The following is a 23,972-nucleotide window of genomic DNA, read 5'->3' on the forward strand; positions in this document are numbered from 1 at the left end:
AGAATTCTGTGCGTCTTATTCTGCCAACACTTCAAGGGCCACCTTTGCCCAGTGTGCTTGGCCTACTTACACAGAGCACCTTATTTGTGGTCTTCAAATACTAATCAAGAAGTCAATGTTAATAACCTGCTAACAATGCTGCCAACTTTTATCTCTGTGACCAGGCCACTGTGCACAGCCTCAGACTGGCCATTCTGGGAAGAAATTGCTCCATGCCTCTTTGGGTTACATCCCAAGCTTAATTAAACCTTTTCTGTTCTAGGATTGTGTGTTTTGAAAGGAGGACAGATTTTGTGATCATAACGTGTATTTAAAAAAAAAAAAAAAGGTAAACCAAGCGATTTTATCATTTTTTCATAAATTCTAGATTGAATTGGTTTGTAAAGATGGAGTGCTAGAGTTCCTGTGGATGTTAGGAGGATATTAGTACATGGTAATTGTGTATTCACTCATACAAAGTAGGTAATTGCAGCAATGCCCCTTCTACAGGGAGATAAGAGAAGCCAAAAAAAGCAGTTGATCTGATCAAAGCAAGGGGAAAAAAAAAATCGAGAGAAACAGGAGGTGCAGTACAGCAGCACTCAGCTTTTCCCACCTTCTCAGAAATGGGTTGTCCAGACAATTGTTCCTCAAATCGTGCTGAAGTGCTTGTGAGTGGACATTTATGGGGAAAGAGGGAAAGGGACTATGTGTAACTAGATGAAAATTTGATCCTTCTGTTGTTTCTGCTCCTCTGTTACTGAGGATTTTGTGAATGAATGTTCCCATGAAAGTGACTGGATTCCTGATACTTCACTGAAAAAACAAATGCTTCCAACTTCTCGGCAAAAACCCAAGTGCATCAAAGGCCAGAAGCAAGGAGTTTGGATTCCGGTAATTTTCCATTTTCATTTGGGGATTTAGATGTAAGTACCCAATCTCTCACCAGAGAATATCCATTTTTTTCCCCTTCCAGCTGGCTCTGAAGAACCAGGTTTGCACTGGAAGAAGTGAATTCCAAGGAGATTGGTGGCCCTTTTCACAGAGTAAGCATTTTCCACAGGCGGGGTTATGCCAACCATTACATGACTAACGTTTAATTAGGAGGCTGGATACTTATACTTGTCATGTCCCTGATGCCAAGGGAGTCCAGGACAGCTGTGGAAGAGCGAGCACTGAGGGAGATGTGGCTTGGCTGACCAAGCTGTTTATGTCTGTGTTTGTTTTTGTGCTGGGCCTTTGTTTTGGCCACCTCAAGAGGCGAGTGACTGAAGTGCGGACAGCGCGGTGACTCTCCCTTATGGCTTTTACAGTGAGTCTATGATAGAAGGTGCTGCCAGCCAGGCGAAGGCCTGCTGTAAGGACACAATTTGGACAGAAAGGGAGTGCTAGGAAAGGGAAACTTAACACACTTCCTGTTCTGCTGTGGTGAGGAACAAGTCTTCTTGCCTGGGCCGGTTTATCTACCCCGTCCATCTCTGCCTGGGGAGTTCTTTGATGCTGAGCTGATCGGGTTAGAGTCTTCTTATCGACTCCATGCTTACCTCTGTTTGTTTTTATTCCGAAGTTCGCTCTCTCGTTTTGCAATAACCCACAGGGTGCTGGGTGTTGCACCAGCCGTGCCTCAATGAAGGATCTTCACTCAACACCTTTCCCTTCCCGTCACACCAGTCAATGCGACTCCTGCATTTTCCAGCAGCATTCGCTACGCAGTCCAGACTTCAGCCGAGCTGTGGTTGGAGGTCAGAAAGGCTACCAGACCTACCGGGACCTACCATGGGATCTTCAAAAGTAGGTGGTGTGTTTTAACTCAGCGAGTTTTATTTGGAGGTGTAATGTTAGTAGGGGATATCGTTTATGAGAGATCCCTAGGAAGTGGAGAACACACATAGGTCCAGAAAAGACCTTGATGTTCTCTGTCTTTCCTGCCCTCAGCCCTCGTTGTATCTCTGCCTCCCTTCACCCTTTTAGAAGTAGAGTACATCATGGACCCATCCGAAATTTGCAGCTTGAAAGGGGGCAATAAATGGAAGGGACACTAAACAATAAGTTGCAGGCTGAAGGGGAGATTTGGGAGATCAGTTTGGATGAAAGAAATAATGTGTGGCTGGAGGGAGAACCGCAGAGGATAATCCTTTCCTAGCATGGCCAGGAGCACAAAGATTTGCCTTGTGTTTAGAAAGTTGATATGATGGCTTAAGTTGACACTTATCTTTCCCTCTGTAATTGTCTTATCCTGCCCCCAGCAGGATTTTATTGCAACAGTGCAGAATCCAGGAAACTTTTTTGTGTCAAAATCAAATTTTAACAAGACAGTTTTGGGAAACCCTGCCTTTTAGTCAGGTCTAGGTACAATATTATTTCCCTCAAGCCGTGCAAAGGGTCCCAGTTAAAACAGCAAAGGCAGCATAGCTACATAAGGAGAAGGTACCCATGAAATGTTCATTGTCAAAGGTTGTTGCTAGAACTTTTAAAGTAGAAGCCACAGTTTCTGAGGATACTGACCAGGTGTTTTGTATTTGGAAACATTTTATGCAGTCAGAGATGCTAGATATTCTTAATTTTGTTTTACTGTAACTTAATGTTAAAGACATTGCTGGAAAGTTCAGAGTATTTTTACAAAAAGGAGCCTCCCAGCCACAATGTTCTACTATGATCTCTTAGATCAGAGTAGGGATCCAATCGTAAATGCAGAGTGAGCTGCCTGGAGTTTGTTGTTTAACACTGGCTCCTGAATTCATAGAAACTTTGCTTCTGGGTTGACAGAACTTATTCTTTCTGCACACTTATGTGTTTCTCTCTTTTTCCAACGACAATAATGTTTTAGTCAATATAGTGTTGACTTTGTCAGGAGAAGACTGAGTTCAGCTTGTGGTACTCAACACTCAAAGATCCCGCTGCCAGTTCAACATCCATATCTTTAAAATTGTGCTGCTCTGACAGTCAGTGAGGAAGAAATCCCCATCAGCTCTGAATACCACTTTGTGCATGTTATATAAAGGTGTATAAGTGAGGCTTCTGTACATCGCAGAACTGAAAAGCTATTCCTTTTTCTAGTTAGATGGAAATCTAGTTGCTATGTCTTGTTTATATCAACAGTGGTGTAAACCATTTTAATAACAGTGTGCTAGACAGTAGTTAAACAACATCTAAGTCCAGTTTGGTTGCATCCTGTTTAGGAAAGGATTCAGTTGTTTAAATAGTTTGTTAGATTGTTGTAAAATCTTATGTGGGGGAAATCTGCATTGGGTAACTAAATATTTACACATTTCAGAAAGGATGGAGACTGGTCTTAATCAAAGAGCCTGTGTAGCTTGTTAAATATCCAGAGATCTTTGTTGGCCATGGATATAGGTCTGGGTATGCACCTGTGAACCTTTGCTTTTTGAGCACATCACACTGTGCCTTAGTCTGTAATAAGAATAGCACTTCAGTGCTAGCTTTGTCCAGCTCCAGGATGTCTCTTTTTACAGCATTTTGAGCTAAGCTGGAACATGTGCTCCATAAGATCCTTCAGAAAGCAAAGCTGCTAAGGAGAACAGGGTGGAGTGGACAGTCTTGTTGGTCTTGTTGCTCCCGCATCGTGCTGTGCCCTGTGGTCTGGGGAGCAGTGACCCACCGCAGCTTCCTTGTGAAGATCTTGTGCTCTGGCAGGGTGAGTTGTAGAGTAACTGGTGCTGTATATGTTAGTCTAAAAGTGAATATGTAGGTGGAAATGCAGTGGCACTTGCACCAATTTGTCATCCGGTAGGTGGGCAAAATAAGTGTAAATTACAGACTGTTGAGGTGTAGCAGGAAATGAATACCAGCCCTGGTGCAAGGACAGTCATGTTCCATTGGTATTAGTGGGAGTTGTGTTTGATTATTGCAGGAGATAGATGTTCCTGCATGGTATCAAACAAACTTACTCTGCTCAGTTTGCGTGCTCCGGTCTAGATCCTGATTCCAGAAGACTGTGGTGAAATTCTGATATATGCCAGAACTAATTTGATGACTTTAGAATTGGTACCATTTGTGTTTCCTTGCCACTTTCCCTCAGTTTCTGAGCTTTTCAGACAGAAAAACAAAATTATGAAGAACTTAATCCTGGATATTAAAATCTGGTCATCTTCATTACCTGAGCAAGCCCCGGTGTAAGCTCGGCTGTGTTTCTGGCCTCTGCTGTTCCTACTAGAGGGTGTTGCAGAAGGGCCTTACTCTAAGTTTTTCATAGGCAATCTCGTTTGGGTCAGTGTATTTTGGGTCAGCTGCAAGCCTTTAATTTGTTGTGTTTCTATCACGTACTTTGTCCATTTCTGTATTTTTAGAGAGATTGAGATCTGTGTTTTCAATGAAGTCTGGTTAACACAAACCTCAGGATGGCTTCATTTGACATGCTTCCGATACTAGACAATCGGACAACTTCATGTCGTTTGTGGACAGATTTGATGACAACAGGGACAGGTTTCATACAGAAAAGAACATGGGAGTTGCTAAATTTCTCTGTCACTGGAAAATTTCCCTGGGCTCAGCTGAATCTCTTGCCTAAGGAGTCTTCCCTGATTTCAGCAGCGTTTCTTCTGTGAAGAAATTTGTCCATCTCTGCTCAGTGAAAAAACATTGCTAGATTACAGCATTGCTGGTCTGGGCAGATAAACAGTGCAATGTTTTATTGTATATAAGCTATAAAATACAGAAAAACTTATTATTCAGCCAGAAATGCAAGCTTCCAAACTACATGAAAAGCTGGATACTTTGGGCCAGATTCTCAGTTGACATAAGCTGTAGCAGATGCACACAATCACGAAGGCAGAAGAGCTGGTCTTGTTCTATCAGACCTGCAGAACTCTTCAGGAGTCATGTACGTATAGTTGCTTTACTGGGACTTTTCATATACCCAGTAAACAGGTTAAGACACCGTCACTATCCTATTATTTTTGTGTTTATGTGCTGCAATTATTACTAAGGCTGATAAAACACTTTTCATCAATTTTTCTCAAAGTGCCTCAAATAAGAATGAAATACCAGACATTTTTAAACTATCAAGAAAATCTTCTTGCCTAAGCTTCTTTTATAGGACTATAAACAAAGGACATTTGATAACCCACAAGAAAACATCACTTCTAGGTGGCTGTTTTGGGTTTGGTAGTTGCACTGTCGTGTCAACAACTTTCTTTTGCAGACGTTGCTGGTGCTTGCATGCCAAAGCAGAGGCCTGTGCTGTTTCACAGTGCGTGCTGACTTAGCTAGACACAGGCTCTGATCTGAAGCTCACAGCAGCTAATGGAGGGCAGATAATTCTCACAAGCGTCAGAGCTTGCTTTCTTCCCTGGCAAGGGCTTTCCCTCTGAAGCAGGAGGTTTGACTCACTGGAGAGGGTTTTAAATTTGCTCCTTTGGAAGAAGTGAGCTTTAATTCTGAGATGTGGAAGAATTGCTAATTCCTTCCTAAATTAGCCATTTCAGGCTTTACTGAGGCAAATATGTGAATGATTTATTTAATGTATTTATGACATTTTAATTGAGTGGCATCCATAAGAAACTAGTTAGGGTATTAGATAAGATTTTTAAATTCTTGAAACTTTTTTTTTTGATACCCCTCTGTTAATGAAAGTCAACAGACAACTAGCCGACCACTGTGTCCTTGCCATGTGTGGCTTTTAAAATTTATAATTTATAAAGCCCTCTGGCTTTGTGATAATTAGTGTGGGTTTCTTATTCAGGAAGAGGTTTCTTGGGGGCTGCTTTATGCTCATGATGGGGGGAGCCGAAATACTGATATAAAATGTGTCCCTTCAAATCACCCACCGCCACTCAGGAAGAGTCTCAGTGGACATTTCTAGGAAAATAACCAGCAGAATGCCAGTTAAAAGCCAATAATATGTTAGGAATTATTAGGGAACAGAACAACCAAATGAAATTGTTACGCTAATATGGACAATTTTACATCTTTTTTTGTTTGCTTGTTTCTCTTTGTCAGCAAACATTTCACTCCTCTCCCCAATCAGACAAATCTTAATCTGAAATTGGCAAACAACCTTTTGCCAAGGGATGAAACCCAGTCCCTGACTGCAGTGTATTTAAGATTACTGCACTGAGATAGAGGGAAGGACCATGAAGGCTGGAAAGCAGAAGGGACCCTAACAGAAAACCCAGTGAGGTCAGTGGGAGATTTTCAGCTGATTTTTTGATCAGGCTTAAAATCTCCATTTCTCCTGGAGGAAACTACTGACTGCTGCTGTTTTTAATCCTGCTCTGTATTTCTGTTACACTCCCTGTTCTTTTCTGCTGAGCAGGTAGTTCCCAAGGGGTTAGCAGAGACTGCTTGACTCTTGACCTGAGAACATAATTTCCTGCTGTTGAATTTGTATCAGCTCTCTGCAGTGTTCAAGCTCTTGGTCATCATGTGAATCAAAGCTATTTCAGTTTTGGGATAGCTACTTCTCATGTGTATTGAATCCCTCCAAGTACTGTCTCACTTTTCATTTGACAACATGTCCCATTGTGTAATAATTATTCTTTGAGGAATGAATCTTAGGAGACAGAGCAGAGCAGGAATACAGCTCAGATTAGTGGAAATGGACAAATATCAGCTCAGCAAGCTCTGTGCTTTTGTCTTCAACACAGATGTTTGAAAACCTGGATTTGAAATTCAGTCCACACATCTTTTCAAATGGAGAAGTATCCAGTTTGTACAGATTAGCCAAACAGCTTAATCAGGGACATTCTAGTCATAATTATTTTTTTTTTTTTAACAAAGTTTTGGTTTTAGAACAAACTTATGATGGAGAGCATGGAGAGCAAGTCTTTTAACAGTCCTTTCATGCCTTTATTTAAAAGGAAAGGGAAGCCCTTATTCGGTAGAAAGACAGCTCAGTTTTTCCCCAAACAATCCCACCTCTATTAAGTGACTTTCTATGATGTATTTATTGAATTTTATCAGTTAAGAAGTTGTTCAATTTAGAGCCTGATGAAATGGTGCTCTCAAAGAGGTTTCATAAATTCAGTGGAAGTCATATAATGAGTAAGATTACACACATAAGTAACTGTTGTGGACTGAGGCTTCTGTTTACTACATGGAACTCAAAAGGGAAGAAATTAAGAATAAGGATATAAAAACTTAAAATGTTTACACAAAAATGCTGAAAAGTTTTTTAATATATAGAATGTTCTTACTCTATAACCGTGTCCCAGCCATGTTACTTCTGGTCCGATACCGTTCTTTCACTGATATGATAGGCAGTTACTTCTTCTCACTCACCTGCTGTGGTGTGGAGTTGGCATTCAGCCTTTTAAATGGGCTTCTCAAACCAAGCATTTTGGTTTGGGGCTCTGCCAGGATTGTTATAGCTGAAGGACTGAAAGACTTTCTCAGTGTTGTTTTTTTTTCTGTGAAGTTTGAGGAAGGCAATTACTTTTTTAAATGAAACTAAGATAATGAATGTGAGTAGGTCGTGTCAAGTTAGCTGTGTTTTTTTTTGTTTGTTTGTTCGTTGTTTTGATTTTTCTTTTTGCAACTTAGTCTCACTGCAAGCATTGTAGAAATATTTGCAAAACACATTGTCCATGCAGAAGACAGAATGTGTTAGTTTTGACTACTAGCTGCGTAGAATCACAGAATATCCCGAGTTGGAAGGGACCCATAAGGATCATTGAGTCCAACTCCTGGCACCACACAGGAAAAAATAAAAAGCATAAACTAAAGCTGAACTTGCCACTCACTCAATGAATTAAGGTAAGAGCTACTGCTACACCCACTAGGGCTTTGAGATCTCTCAGACAAAAAGCTGAGTCCTGTTGGATCCTGATTTCATGTAGCACATCTGTAAGGGCTACCTCCATAAATTAATGTTCTCCGTGGAGACCAGATTCCAGGCACCACAGTGGTGAGTGATAATTGGAAGTTTAGTTAAATTGCTCTGGCTTTAATTTTTATATAAACACGGAGAGCAAATGTAGTAGTACTAGAGATGTTAAGGTGTGGTTCTCTTAGATTTGTTTTAATCAATTTTCTGACCAAAGTGCTTATGAAATCTCTTCTCAAAATATTTAAATTATCCCTGTTTTATTTTATCCCATTTCCTATTTGCTTTCCAGTAACAGATAATTATCCATTGGAAAGAAAGACCAGTTTATGAGGAAGTTAGAGGCAGTTTCCTATATTTTTCTGTATCTGACTCTGAACACTTGGGAGCCCATTGGTCAATCAGTCTAGAAATGTGTGGCTTGAAGAACAGGGTAACATGAGGCATGAGGAAAAGATGCTACAGAGATTGACCAGCCAAAGCCTCTTCAATTATCAAAGGCAGTTACTATATCGAGCTATTTCCTAAATTTTCTTGTTAATAAGACAAAGCCCTAACCAATTATTTCCTAACCTACATATTTCTCATTTCTCCAGTTAGAGTTTTAAGGGAACTTCCATGCACTAGGCTCAGAAATAATATTGGAACTGCTCTTCACCAAACCCTTAACACAACCATTTCATTTTGGTGTTGTTTTTTTCTGCTGTGGATCTACAGATGCATTTTGAAGAAAACCAGATGAGACGAGAGTTTAATAAGCTGTTTTAGAGTATAGGAGGAATGAACTCTAGTGTATTTAAACTATGTCTCGTGAGGTGTTCTAGAAGTGAGCTGTATTATCTTGTTATGAATGTGGGAACTCACTGAGATCCCTTCATACCCTCAGGAGAGGGTCCCTGTAGCCTTTTCCAGCTGTACGTGGAGCTGGAGGTGTGCATCTTAGCACGAGTGAGGTGGGTGGCTCTGGTAGGAATGACTCTTTGCCAAAAACTCTTCCTTCCTGTTCTGTATTTTGTAATGGCTGATAACATCATAGAAAACATGGCTCATGGGATCGTAAGGTGTCTTTGAGTTCATAGCCAAAGGCAGAATTTGCTCTAAATAACCTTTTGGGGGCAGGTTTGTTTAAATATCATACTGACCTATTGACTTGCACTGTGTTAATTTGGATTAGCACCTGTGTAATTAAGAGCACAGCAGAGAGAAGTGTCCGGCTATGCTTTCTACCTGTGTTCCCTTGTCTGCTGACATGTCCCTGCCCTTCCTTCCCTGTCATTCCATCCCTTCAGCTAGTACTGCTCAGTGCCATGCTAACCTTTCTTTTTAGATTTGGCCTGAGTACAACAGGAAGCACATGCTGGCCCTCCAAAATCTGTTTATCTTTTTGTGCGTGAGTATCCAGCCCTGCTTTTCATGCTCAAATAAACTGAACAGCTTGGGTAATGCATAAAAACGTACTATACAAATTAAGGGGATAGTTGTTGTGTTTTTTTTCCAGTTTTGTTGCACTAAGGAGAAAAGGCACTAGTATATCTGTGATAACTGACTTATTTAACCTCTTGAAAGCTGCTTACATTGCTGTACAAGAGTTCAGTTAGCTGAAGAATGAGAATAACAGTTTTATTCTTGGAAATTTCCAGTCAGGGATTGTAAGAAAGTCCTTAGTGGGACGCTTATTTAATTGAGCCCTTAAAACAAACAAACAAACAAACAAAACACCTGCATCTGTTTTCTGTGGCTCTTGGCATATGTCAGCATATATTTCAAAATAGCCTTGAGTCATGGTTTCGTTTTTAAGGGTGTTGGATGAGAAGTCACTTAACACTAGTGGGAAGAATCAGCTGATACTAAGGGAGAAAACTTTAGCATCTGCACCTTGTGGTTTTGTTTGTTTGTTTTTAATTGAAAAGCATCTCTTACATATTTATTCTCTCTCCCCCCCCCCCCTTTTTTTTTCCAGAATTCATCAGCCAGCCATCAAAATAAGACATCTTGAGCCCTGGAAAATTGCTCTAATTGTTATTGGAACAGCAGTGGCAGCAGCCATCACCATTGGTCTCCTAGTTTATTTTCTGGCATATGGTAAGTTTTACAGAGCTTACCACTCTTCTGTGACTCTGTTAAGTGCATCTCGCTTGTACTATTTGAGGCCCACAGTGCTGGGAGTTCGTTTTCCATCAGTCTAACTAAAGCTGATTTTGGGGAAAACCACTGTTTTCTCTGGCACTCTTTCCATCCACATTTAGCATCTTTGCAGATCTCTTCTCAGGAACATTTCCTGCTGTGCAGGGTGGTTAGGGCTGTGGTTTCTGTTGCCTTTCACTCGCTTTCACTCCTTTCATGTCTTCCTCATGATCTTCTTCTGTGATGAGGTCAACACATGAGCCTTCTGGCCTCTGTTAAGCAAGTGACAAGCTAAGCCTCGTGCTTGATTCTACCCATGGTGTTTCCCTGTTCTCCTGCCCTGATCCCCAGCAGCTGCATGCCAGTGCTCAGTATTGTGTGGATAAGTGGGCCAGGAAGGAAAGCAGCTGACCAGGAGGATGCTACTTGTGATCCTGTGTGCATGTACTGCTGCTGGTCGGCCAGAAAAGTACCTGCTGGAGAAACTGGGCTTTTTGTTACTACCTGGCACAGCTCACCCAACAGAAATGATTTCTTGTACCTGAGTTCCCAGCTTTCAGAATTATGTGAACGGGTCGGACACAGGTTAACCGCTCCCTGGACATCTATGCAGTCAGCCCTAGACCCTTCTGTAAGTTCATGGGTCTTGGTGCATTGTGAGTATTGCCTGTTCCTCTTCTCTCTCTTGCAGATCAGAGGCTGTTCTATTACAGCGGCAACATAAAAATCACCAATATCCGGTACAGTAATGAATTGTCCAGACAGACCTCAGGGAAGTTCAGAGACCTGAGCGAGAGGGTTGAGAGACTGGTAAGTTGGAACTGTTGTGCCTTTCCTTTATTTAGGACTGTGTGATGATAATGTGAATTGACACGAGCCTTTGGTGGTCTGCCCCCACGGTTAGCAGACATGGGCAATGGATAACATGAGGGTCGTGTTCATACCTGGCAGACCAAATCCACTTGTTTTAGCCCATTTAGTAGATATTTGCAATATTCTCAGCTTCCTCTTACATCAGCAAACACTTTCTCTGTCTTCTTCTTCCCCAGCCTGTCTGCTGTATGCACTTACACGTGTATATATGCACGCAAGAGACCAACCTATACTGACAGAGCTCATCAAATTCCAAATTATTTCCCTCCTCCCCAACCTTACAGCTAGCTACCTGGCACTGCTTGCTGGCTTTCCTGCTACCCTGCTGTCTCTAAGGAAAGCATGCTTTTACACCCTCTCCTTTATGGGGTGGGGAGCTCTATCTGTCAGGCTGCTGCTGATGTTGAGAAAACAATACACAAGTCCTTTTCCTGCTCCTTTGGTATGTTTTGTTGGGAAACTCTCCTACAAATAGTAGAGGGTGCTCATACAGTAGCTATGGAAATAAATAGATACATTGCAATTTCCTTTCTTGTTTTCTCTTTGAGCCACTTCCCCACAGATGATAATTACAGAGTTCAGCTCTTTACAGCCATAAGCATGTGATTGTGCTTGTATCTTTTTGTATTTCATTCATTAGGGTCTGATACATATCTCCTACCTCCTGTTTAGCAACCTTGCACAGATACTCAGTTAATAGGACAATCAATGCTTTGCTCCCCACTGTCATTTAATTTAGGGACATGCCATTTGTTCATAACAAAGTCTAAGCTGTGATGAACGTTGTCCTGGAGAAGCAGGATTTAGCAGTGCTAACATCTCTTCCCAACTCCACTGCAGAGGGACTTGGAGATCTTGGTCGAGTTGTCCTCCTTTCATGCATTTGTTTCCCTTCTGCCCCCTTTGCCTACCAGGGACTGTGTTGTATTTCACAAGATCTGCTTCTGGTGCATGTCTGTGTGTATAGAGTCTTACATAAGCTGCATTTACTTAGGTGCTACCAATTGACAACTGTTACCTCATAATTGCAGGCTTTTAACCTTGTGATAGGACCTTGGAGAGGGAATGTTCTCCCTGAGCAAGGAGACATGTATTGCTGAGGTGGGAGGAAGGCAGGGATTAAGGAGAAAATTTTGAGGAAGAACACTTAGTGAAATTGAATCCCTTTCTCCCACTTTATTACTTTTTTTTTTTTAATGTCTCCTTTGGCAAGGAGATGCTAATTTTAGCCAAGACGTTATTTCATACAGTGTCCAGTGCAGTCAGAATGCCCTCTGAATCTGGCTGTTAATTCAGATACTGGAATAGAAGCTAATGCTTTAGAAACGTTGTCTCCTCTATGGGTGTCAAGTACTTCCAACAGTAGTGACAGTAAATACTGGAAGGAATACTGGTGGAGCAGTGAGAAACATAATTTCAGAGCATGTTCATTGTACCAGATAAGTAATGCCATAACATGCATACAGAGAACTGTTTCCTTTCCCTCATTCCTGTGTCTTTTCTTTCAAGCGGCCTTTAATTCAGGCATAAGCTTCTACCTCAGTCTTTCAAATCTTCTGGGTTCTTTGCTGGGTGAGACTGAGCATTGTCCATAAGTATTTTTTTTTTTTTTTTTTAAGTGACTCCATGGACTAACGAACAACAATATGCTCTCTCTAAGTCTGATGCTACCCAAGCAAAACTCAGTTAGTGGTGATAAAAATCAAAGCAATCTTTGTAAAGACAGAAATATGCTCTTGACTTTTTAAGACGATTGTCTCAGAACACCTACATTTTCATCAGCAGCATTTTCACACCATCTTTTAAGTAGAGGTGGAGAGGGTTGAGTGATTTTTTGTTTTGTTTTGCTTTTAATCGTGTTTCCTGATGAGTTTGGTTTTTACCAAAATCCTTTGCAGTCTTCCCCAGTTGGGTTCAGAGTTCTGGATGCCCAAGCCTTCCAGTCGTCATTAGTAGTAACGATACCTAAGCTCATGTTGTGAAACAGTGAGTCAATGCAGATAAATGCAGCATCTTTCACAATACTTGGTGCAAAGTGAACAGAAGTGAATCATCTCTGATAATCAGAAGCATTCAAATTACCTGAGGTAGTGCAACTCCCTTCGACTGTTCCCTTCTCTGATCCCTCCCTGATGAAGCCTCCTTTGTTTGTCCCCAGAAAAACCCTGAAAGGAGCTCTTCTGAGTGGTGATGTTTCCCAAGGAAAAATGGTTTTGATCCTGTAGAGACGTCATCCTTTGCCTTCCTTGGGACTAGTAGAAAACATTCTGGTGTTAGCTTTGGTTTCCACAGCTGAATAGTAACACCCATTATGTGAACGACATTCCCTACTCTCTTATCTCATTGAAGGCGGAGGGAATGCAGCGAGATCATGCCAAAGAGCTGATGAAGCCAGTGCACCAGTCAACATCGCAGGGCTGACTGGAAAGTCTGGAAAATGTGTTGTGGGGTGGAGCTGGGGGGACTGAGGAACAGATGATGAAAGCTATCTGCTCCCTGCATGGCTTCCTACAAGCGGCCCTAAGGGTTCCCTTTGTCTTCTCTTGAAAGAGCAGACCTGACTGAATGCCACTGTGGGAAGAGATGTTCTAGCCTGCCAGAGCCTCCTTGTTTTTCTAGCTGGACCAGTCATTCTTCCCTTCCCAGCCTAAAATCCACTGTGCTGGACCCTTCCCTCTTGAGCTGAGTACAAAGGGCACAGTTGCAGTCTTAATGGCTCCTTCCACAGCGAGCCTCTATTTCTTAGTGGGTTTGCTTACGTGCAGATCAGCCAAGCATCGTCTGAGATGCCACTGTTTTCCTACATGACCATTACCTCTGGTTTTCTGTAGCTCCTGCACCAGGCTTGGGTTTTTTTCTTCTTGCACAAAATCTCTTCATTCTGCTTTTGAATTTCCCAAGAGTGTCTTGAAGGCCCTAGCCATTCTCTTAGTAGCAGCATCTGGGGGAGATGTCCAAAGCCCTGTTCTAAGCTTTTCTTCTTCATCTAAAGACCCCAAAGTGCAGCAGGAGCTGAGACAGCCAGCTCTAGATAGACCTCAGTGACTGGGATAATCCCAGGCAGCAGCACCCACTGCCCCGTGTGCAAGGAGGAAAGTGGAGGTTATTTGAAAAGCAGTCTTTGCTACCAAGTGAAGGAGTTGTATGTTGAAGAGGACTTGAAATGAGCACTTTACCATTTAAAGAGAAGTTGCCTCAGCAGAAGGCTGGCAAGTGTCCAGATATGAGAGATAAGCAGCTTTTACCCTGCCCACCAGTTCGCTACCCCATACTCTTTCCTGCTCCTGTGTGACTTTACGCCAGGCTGTGAGTTGGGTGGATGGATGTTCTTCAGATAGGAGTTTCGCGTGGCTCCCTCCTTGGCTATGGGGTGCCTGGGGGAGACGTAAGGTGTTTTTTCCTCACCATCAGTGCCTTGAGCCACAGAGTGGAGTGGCATGGATTTCCCCTCTACAAGGTACCTCAGCTTTCCCCCTTCCTGGCACCATCCATAAGCAACACAAAACTACTTGGCTGGATCTGAGCAGAGTGGTTGAGGATTGTATTAACAGGATAGCTAGGCACTTTCCCTGGAAAACTGTCTATCCCAGTGTTTCTATTGAAGTCATGGAATTTCTTAAGTAATTCTTGCCTCTGAACTCCATACCGTGTCATGGCATCTCTTCTAGAAACAGACATCTTGCTTCTGTGATTTGAAGTGAACAAAGACTCTTCTGCGTTCTTATCTACAGACAGTAGGAAAAGTTTTTGATGGATACAGCTCTTGAGATGGGCCCTGTCTGATAGAAATGAATCAGCGCGGTTTTAGTTTAGAAGTAGTGGCTCTGCTGAGTATTGCTCTTGTGATACCACAGGAAATGCTGCAGGATGGTTCTGATGACCGTGCCTGTTCTTGGTTGTTTTAAGGACCTGTTGATGAGTCCCTGTAATGGACCTGGGAAGGAAGGGAGACAGTTTTCTCCCGTGGGAGGTGATGTCTGTTGACATATTTCTCTGAGAGCAGTGGAGGGGCAAGCAGGTCTCTGCACAGCCCTGCACAGAGATCTCCTGCTCTTTGTGCTGCTAAAGGTGAGTGAGAATCCCAAGGACTGTCAAGGGCAGCATTTGGAACCCAGTAGCTCTTTGCAGCTCCGCACCTTCCCTGACACTTTATGGCCACAAATGGGGCTTGTTAGCTGAATCCAGTGCCCTTAGCTGCTTCCACCACAGAAGACACTGGTGGGATGCAGTGGGAGCTGACTCCATCCTTTGTATCGTCAGTGGTGCAGTGCAGGATCTGAGCAGCTTCAGCACATTCCAGTTACAACCAACCAAAGCACGCTGCAGTCTCCCAGCTCCCAGGCACTGATGTTTCCACCGTACATAGACGAGGAACTGAGTTGGAGAGAGCTGAGAGGCCCAATCCATAAAGCTACTTCAACACCCATGAAGAGATCCCCAGAGACAAAAGAATTTTTCATGTGCTTACAGAGGATCAGGAAAGGTTTCATTGGCACGCTCAGGTTTTACTCACCCTCATCACACTACTCAAGTTTTTGTGATCATTCCTTCAACTCCTGTGTAGACACTTAGGTTTCTGTGGAAAATAGAGCTTTAATTCTTGATAACCCTTTTTGTCAATTAGATTATCCTTCAACAGGACACTTCTCATAACAGAAAAGCTGCCTCTCTGCTTCATATACAGTTAAAAGCTTTCGATCATTGTGATTTGAGTTGTGAGTAGCTTACAGTCCCATCTGCAGGGACAAAGCCTGCAGTACTGGCTGAGCTTTCCATGTGAGATGAATGAAGCCTGACTGAAAGCTCTGGCAGTAGTGAATGAGTAGGTGAGACTGCTGTCGCATAGCACTTAGCTTTTTTGGGGTTAAACATGAGACAAGTCTTCCTGGGGAGTCAAACTGTGTGATTTTGGGAGACAGAGGAAGGTGAAATACAGTCTCTTTAGAGCCAAGAGCTAGTAGCAAAGCTGACTGGGACTGTACACGAGGTGTTCATTGCACCTTCCACAGAGCTGATAAGGTAAAGCTCAGACACGTGGTTTGCTTGATCGATACCTTGCGGTCCTTGGGTCTGGAGGTTAATTCAGCAGTAGATCCCCAAGCCAGGAGTTTTTTGAAACAGTCCTAGAGACTGTATTTGCTCTGGGAAACCAGGCTCTGAGGGCTAATGTACAGGTGGTAACTGAGCATGTCCTGGGAAAGGGAGTGTGCTGAAGTTCAGAGGAGTTTAACTTGACTTTTTTTTTTTTTAACAGCAAGTTGAAGCAATGGGCACTAAAAGTATCATGTAGCTTCATTTGCTGCATGTGCTATTTCCCTGCCCACTGCCCCTGCCCTTGTAAATCATCTTTTTCCCCTCTCAGCCCCTGAAACATCAAAGAAAATCAAAGATAAAATAGTCAGATCATGCAGAAATTATAGTAGCTGCAGAAGCCAAATCTTTCTGCTGTCTTTTCAGACAAATACTACGTAAGTTTTGCTGTTTTTAATAAGTTTCAAAAGAAATTTGTTAGTGTTTTCAGATACAGTCCCAAGTTTTAAAACTTTATTCCTTATTTAAACCTGGGTATTCCTAGGCACTGTGTACAATCGCTGAAGTACTTGCTTAGTACTAGCATGAAGCAAAAACGTCAGAACTTCTACTGAAAGTTTTTCTTGTTCTTCACTGGTAGCATTTTTATTTAGAATTATGCCTGTAGTAGGAAAAAAAGAAGAAAAAAAAAAAAAAGAAAAAAGAAAAATTAAGTTAGAGATTTTCTAACAGTACTTTCCTTTTTTTTTTTTTTTTTTTTTTCCAAAATAATGTTTTACAATGAAAGCAATATTCTTGTTTTCTGTGTAGAAAATATTTCTAAGGATCACTGTGAGGAAAAATCCTAGCATGAATTTAGAGTATTTGACAACTTCTGTTTGGCAAGCTTTATTTTAAGGGAACACTTTTTGCAAAGTGGAAGCATCGCCCTTGGGTTAGCAGGACACAATAAGGGTGCCCTCTATGGGTGATCAAGGCTGTAAACAAAGCAGAAAGCAGCTTTCCATGGTAATTTAACCAAGTGGGAAACGTGGCAATGTGACAGTGGGCAATATGGCAGTTTGATGGCTTGTTTATCTGGCGTTGGAATTAGAGGTTGAGGCTACATTGAGCACTACAGGTGTGGTTTTAAAGACATAGGTGGAATGCTGTATGCTGAGAGAGGAAATAACTCACAGACAGCACTTGCTTCTCACTCGAAAACCTTTCTTTTTTTTTTTTTTTTGTAAATTCCAATCAAAATCAAAGGAAGAAAGACTGCTGGTAGAGTCATATGTTTTATTGTTTTCAAAACTTAGATGCTTTCTTGCTATGATTTGTTTCCAGTTCCTCCTGTTTTCACAGGTCACAGAAACACAGGGAGCAGGGAAAAAAAAAAAAAAAGGAAAATATGATGTACTTTCATTGATGCAGTGTAGTGCATGAAGCTGCTCTTAAGTGATTTTCCTACCAGTAAGATTTCAAACACTTAGTGTGCTCTACCTAAGCAGCATTTCCAGGATGAAATGGCTACAGTCATGGACAGTGTGCCTAATACCAATCTTTCTTTCTTTAACTTATATGTTTAACTTCAACTTCTTAATACTATGTGATTTTCTCAAGTAATAAACATACAAACTGATTTCTCTTTCTTGTCCCCCCCTCGGTTAATCAAGGCAGAAGGTCTAAAAAGCGTGTACAAAGGCTGCAGTCTCATAACATGACACCCTCCATCCCCCAAAATAAGTAACTCAAATTCAGATCCAGTGTGTGACAAGATAAAGAGGTGTAAAATGGGCACAAGGAAAATGGATGTGAACGTGAGGTAGAAAAAGGAATTCAAAATGAAATAAAGGGCAGTTATCGATAGTGTGTGTGATTAAGGGTAGAATCTTATCTTAATTATAGACCCATGATCCAGAATTACTACATTGTTTACTGGCAATTAAATGAATGAAGTGATTCAAGATGTGAACTGGTGTCACTGAGATCAAAATCTGGCTGGTCAAGACAGTAGTTGTTTAAAACATGGTGTTGTCAGGGGGGAGAATCCAATTTCGGTACTGTACTTGTGTGATTGGTGCTATTTGGGCACTTGTAACCTGAATACATGACTTGATCTTTCCTAGATCTATCCTAGATTTTATAAATTAGCCGTGTCCTAAGAGCTGTTCATTCCTCTATTTCAACCTCATACCAACTTTTTGGGGGAAAAGCCTACTTTTTTGGGGAAAAAAATAAATCAACCTTCTCTGGATTTTGGCCTAGATGGGTTTCTATCCAAATTTGGATTTTTCTCTCCAAATTTTGGAAAATCTCCTTCCCAAGTGGGCAAAATTTCAGTTGCGGTGTGAAAGTTTTAGGAAGCTAATTACGGGCAATTGAAAGCTGGGAGTAGGGGTGGGAATACTCAGGTGACCTTAATTCCAGCTGTTGCTATTACATGGCTGTAATGAAACCCTAATGCCGTGACATGCCTTTCAGATTGGTTGCGCTAGGGATGAGCATGATACTTTAAATCTTGACATTCTTCCAGGTATTAACCTTCTTAATTTCTTCCATCTGAAAGACCAGTCCCTTTAGGAACTAGTGTGCATGGTCAGTTATTTCTGTTGCAGCCAATGCCTCAAAGAACTGTCCAGCTGAGCTCATTGTAGTGCAGTCGGTGCTTACTCACCTCCCAGCTTTAGCAGTTGAGCTAGATTAAACCTGGTGCAGAGTTTTGTGATGATGTTTGCAGATGCGGAGGATCACGCTGCCCTTGCCCACTGTGCTGGGTATGACACATGCTGTCTTTGTGTGGTTTCTGATGGGAAAGTTTCTGATCTTCTGGTTTGCCAGAGGCCTGCGGATTATTACACTCCTTCTCTTTCAGGTCCATTCTCTTCACCTCAGGCAAACAGTGGGGCTTTACGGTTGCCACTGCTGTGAGTAATTGGTGTCTCTGTTTCTAAGAGGATTGTGGTGTCCACATCCTGGTTAAGGACAGGGCCAGGTTCAGCTTCTCTTGCTGTCCCTGTCCAACTGTCTTCCTGCCCTCTTTTCATTCAGTCCTTGGTAGAGTCCCCGACTAACCCCTCAATTGAAACCAGGGTAGGGGATATACCAGGCTCCCAAGCAAGCTGCTACTACGTGACAGTCAGCTGCTGGATCTCTCAACAGATTGTATGTAAATTGGCCACCGAGTTTGGTACAAAATTAACCCAAGTGATTAGTAGTAATTTGTATTGTACTGTTACTGTAAAGTACTGGAGGGGTTCACTGAACCAGGCAACATGTTCTACTTATTTATGGTTTGAAAACTTAAAAAAAAAAAAAAAAAAAAAAAAAAATAGTAAATCACTGATAATAGGCATTATTTCCCAAGGAGCTATCAAGGAAAAGGGAAGAGTGTTAGCATGAAGATAGCTGTAGAAGGACTAAGGTGGTGGCAGGCAGAAGAGTGATAGTACTGAGCAGCAAAAGGATTTGCTCCCAAACCTAACGAATGCCTTTCAACATCCCACATGCGTAATGCAGTGGGTTCAGCAGGTATCTCACACAAGTTCTGTCAAACTAGATTTAAGAAGAACTTTTTTTGATGAATCTTTGCCTTGTGACAGAGCCATGTGTAGTGGGAGAAAGCAAGGCATACTGACCTTGCTGGGTCACTTCCAGACCCTGCTACACATCTGAACAATCCCAGCCCAGGTCAGCTTCATCCCACAGTGGAGCAATGTGATCGCTGCCGCACGTGACCCACTTACAGAGCTTGCTTTTCTTTTGGGTCCCAGGGAAGGAGGTGTATCAGCTGAATCTGACATCAGGAAAAGTTTTTGGTAGGTTGCTCAGAGGGCTGGCCCTGCTGACATGGTGTGACACAAGAAAAAAGAGGGTAATGATGAGATTCAGAGTCACCTGAGGCAGAATAGAAAAACAAGTCTTATTCATAGAGGTGTAAAACTTCTGGCTGCAAGGAACAAGGAAGAAATCTCCTTTGTGGCTGGGTTTGTACAGGTGGGAGAGTTTTGCCCTCTTCTTGTGTCTTTTTTACTGGCCACTACTAACTACTGTAGAAGCATAGATCAAGCAGAGTGCAAGGGTGAAGTCCAGTTTGTCTTAGAAAATGTAATGCATAGAGAGAAGCTGTGTTCTTTTTTTTTTTTTTTTTTAAAGCAGTAGTCACCATCCAGCAACTGGTAGACAATGGCCAGGAAAACAAGTGATCAGAGGTGAAATTAAGGGATCTGGACGTGACAGCATCGCTTTTCAGTGGCTGCAATCAAAACAAAATGCTTTAAATGAGTGTAGGTGCTTCACCCAAGCAGGACTGGGTCCCACCTAGTTACTGGGCAAAGTTCTAGTTACTTTTGCTTCCAGGGTTATGACTCAGGCTGAGAAGAAAGCTACAGGCACATTGGAGAAAAATGTTTATTGTTGGCTACGGGTGTAAAAGTTTTTACCAGATGATTTATGGTAAAAATGTGGGATAGACAATTAATCCTTGCGAGCTATTATCAGAAGGCATCTCTCTGATTTTTTTTCCTCTTAATGTAAACTCTGTATGAATATAAAAGTGTACATTTGGGACAGATTCATATCTGTCAAGTTAATTTATCAGCAGGGTGAGAGTTAGGGGCCACAGAGCAGACATTTGGCTAGCATGCCTTTCCCAATAAGATATGGCAGGTTACAAAAGTGGAAAAAAAATCCTGGTAAGGTTTGAAGGTGTTGAAGAGTCTGTAAGGATAGCTAGAGACAAACACTCCCCACTTGGTGTTTTCGATCTATTGGTGATGTAGAACTAAGGCAAATCCTAAGAGGGAGAAAATTAGTGACAGTGTGTAACAGGAAGATAGATTCCTTTCTTGTTGAGATATGAAATTGTGAAAGAGCATGGAAATAACACAAATCCAGTAATGTTGGTATCATTTTAAATCAAACACTTACTGTTCCTCCATAAAATAACTCCAGCATCCCTTTTGAACTTCCTGAAAACAGTATCTGTTGCTGATAGTTCAATTGCATTTGGACTCCTTAGATATTTATACTTTTTTTTTTTTTTTTGTAAAGAAGTGTTGTGTGCAATAGTTTTTTCTCTGATGTCACTGAAAATCCCTCTGCCACAGGACATAGTGTTCCCGACCAGTCTGCAGAGAACATCTAGGAAGTGGTCCAGGATGAGGAGAAAGCTGAACGTGGCTCGAGTAAATAATATGAACTGCTCAGGCTGTAGCAAATGTGTGCAAGAGAATGAGGAGCAGAAGCAAGGATCCACATTTCTGTTATAGAAATGCAAGTGGCAAGTGTAGCAAAAACACTTGCATTGTCTGAGATGAGAGAATACAGATGGATTGAAAATATAATCACCAGGAGGAGATACAGGTTTCAGACAGGTCGCATTAACTTCACCCTCCCTTGCAAGAGATTGCAAATTCTTCCCCAAGTGTAAAACGTGCCTGCTTTTGCTTTTCTCTTTTGCAATGTAGAGGCTTGACATGTACAGCAGCACAGCTCAAAGCTCTCTCTCGTTTGCATGGTGCTTTGTGCTCTGCAAAATCTCTGCCCCAAAGATCTTAAAATCTTTGGAGGCAGTGTAGCTGAAGATAACACGTGCCATGAAGCTAGCAGCACGTCCTTCTGCTAACACAGTCATCAGTGAAGCATCTGAAATTGTTACAGGAAGTACAAGCAAATAGTATGACATATTTAAAAAAAAAAAAATCCTCATTTTGTCTGAGGACAAATACTTCCAATATCCGAAGTGTGGAGAGGGGGCGAGAGAAACAGGCTTCAGAATTACAGGCAACATGAAACTATTCTGAATTTCTGAATGTATGCCTATTCTTAATGTCTAAATGCACGTATGCAATGCATTTTGCATATGCAGTAGCTTGTTGCACTTGATATCTGTACACTATATCTTCTTCCATAGAGTTTTCTCTCGTTTTCTGAATTCCTAAGTAATTTCAGGTTAACTGTTAGTAACAGTAAGATACCAGCCCAGTGTGTGACCAAGAATGTTTTTGTTCCCCCTAGCGTATGCTTTTCACCTTAAAATCACTCAAAATAAGGCAGTTTCAATCTTGAAATTATTCTATACATAGCAATGTCAGGCTTTGTCTTACAGAAGCCAAGGTTGAAAAGAGGAGATTTGTGAGAATCACACCAGATTTCTTGTTTCTGAATCTGAAATACATTACCAGAACTTTGATTTTTTTTCTACTTTTCTTTTTTTTTAAGGGCTGAAAATGTGAAGGCTTGGTTCTGAATCAAACAGCCTTTATGTGCTAAAAAAAAATACAAACAACCAAACCAAAATAAAAAACTGATATGAGTTTGTAAAGCATTTCTACTTTATTTATTTATTTATTTATTTTTCCTGTAACACGTTCGATGTTTACAGGGTGTATGCATTTGATTTCCTGGGTCTTGCTGGTACAAGGAACTGCATAACTCACTTGTGACTTTGCTGTTTCTCAATACCACAGTGATCCCAAACTATTCCTGGCAGAATTTCTTGCCCTGTTATATCACACTGCATTGTCTCAGACTGGTCACGCAATCCTGAGACAACATTCAGCCTTAAGCAGGATGTGGTTAAGCAGATACCAGTCAAGATGTCATTTGGGCATTGATTCCTAATACTCAAAAGTTATAAAACAAGTCCAAGGCTTCCTATTTCAGGTGAGAATAGCGTGTGGCCAATAGCAAGGGTGTTTGGGGGAGGGCTGTAGTTTGAGATCACTGATATCCTTAGTCCTATAGAAATTTAAAGCAAAGATAAATGTTCTATCAAAAAAGGCTACAAGAGAGGTTCAGTGCAGCACACAGCATGCTGTATCCTTTCTGTAAGCCTTTTTGAGAAGGATATGCTTGGGGAGGTCGCTGCAGCATGTTTCCGGATGTTTATAAACATCCCTAATTATGCCTAGCAGTGGATAGGAAGGTAGTCTAGTGGAACACTGATGTAGCCATAGGATATTGAGGAAAAACAAGCTAGCTTTTTGTGATGTGCCTCAGCTAAAATGAGGAATAGCAGAGCAAAGTCTGTGACAAATCTTATGTAGAGGTTGGGCTGGATTATGTTTCTGAGGCTCTGTAATCTGTGATTTTGTAACTAAGTATGTTTTTTCCAAATTCTTGTTCCAGCAGTGCATCCCTCTCCCCTGTTTTTTTGTTGTTAATTTCTATTTTTCTTTTTTTCAACAGATGGACAAGACATTTCACAATTCCATTTTAAGGAAAAAATACGTCCGTTCACGCTTAGTCAGAGTGAGGTATGTGAGATTGTTTAAAAAAAAGAAAAGGCATACAATTGAGATGTTATGAAATGCTCACCAGGCACCAGGTCCAGCTAGGGCTATTCTCTCTCTCTCTCTCTCTCAACTTAAAAAAAAAAACAAAAAAAGAGAGAGAGAGAGAAAGTTCCAGTCTGCTCAGCCATTCCTTGCAGGAGGTGTTTCTTGTTGCCTTGCTCTGAATCTGCTCCTGCTCTTTGAGATAAAGGGGTCAGAACAGTTGCTGGGATTATGATATTGCAATTATTTTCTTGTTTTGTTTTATTTTATTTTTATTTTATCTCTATTTGCCAGTAGTATCTAGCTTTTGATAGGTGTTTTTGACTACTGTTGACTACTGATAGTGACCATTTCCATAGAAATCCCTATTGTAATACTAGGGTCTTTTTCTTGAGTGCACAGCACTCCATAAGTGAGCTTTGTGTCTTAATAATCGTATATCAAAGATGCAAGACTAATGACAGCAGCCCAAAGATCTTACTGCTGTGAATGTATCTCTCCTTGTTCTTCCACGGTTTGTGGAATCTGGGCTCCCACTCTATCCTGGCTTAACTCCCACTTAGGCAAATCATACAAGTTGTTATTTGAATGTAGGTTTAGGAATGTTTTAGAGACTGACGTGTGTTGTAAGTGTAGACGAAGTGGTTTAAAGATCTGACAGGTCAATCGGTAGGGAGAAGTAGTGTCTTTCATAACGTCTTGTTCCCAAGAACAGACTGAGGTACTTGCTGTGAGGTTTGTTGTGCTGGATGCAAGACTTGTATGTGATAAAACTCGTTTGTTTCTTCAAATATATCTTTTAGCCTAATAATAGAGATTTCTTCCCACAAGCTTCATGGCTATTCAGGTGCTTAGAATGCAAGCTCTCCTAATCAGGGTCATTGTTGTGAATTTCTTTGGAAAGCACTGTGCATATTTTTCAT

At 41.5% G+C, this 23,972-nt stretch overlaps 1 protein-coding gene across 1 annotated transcript in view; it reads left to right on the plus strand.

The window, feature by feature from the left end:
* The first annotated feature begins 1,021 nt into the window (after positions 1 to 1,021).
* Positions 1,022 to 23,972, plus strand: part of LOC137856328 (transmembrane protease serine 11E-like) — a 41,753-nt gene continuing 18,802 nt past the window's right edge. Inside the window, exons 1-4 of the mRNA XM_068681602.1 lie at positions 1,022 to 1,770; positions 9,723 to 9,844; positions 10,578 to 10,696; positions 22,961 to 23,028. Of these exons, the coding sequence (XP_068537703.1) occupies positions 1,607 to 1,770; positions 9,723 to 9,844; positions 10,578 to 10,696; positions 22,961 to 23,028 (473 nt within the window). The 5' untranslated portion in view covers positions 1,022 to 1,606. The remainder of the gene's footprint in view (positions 1,771 to 9,722; positions 9,845 to 10,577; positions 10,697 to 22,960; positions 23,029 to 23,972) is intronic.

This window comes from Anas acuta, chromosome 4 (genome assembly GCF_963932015.1).
Source record: "Anas acuta chromosome 4, bAnaAcu1.1, whole genome shotgun sequence".
Taxonomy (NCBI): Eukaryota; Metazoa; Chordata; class Aves; order Anseriformes; family Anatidae; genus Anas; species Anas acuta.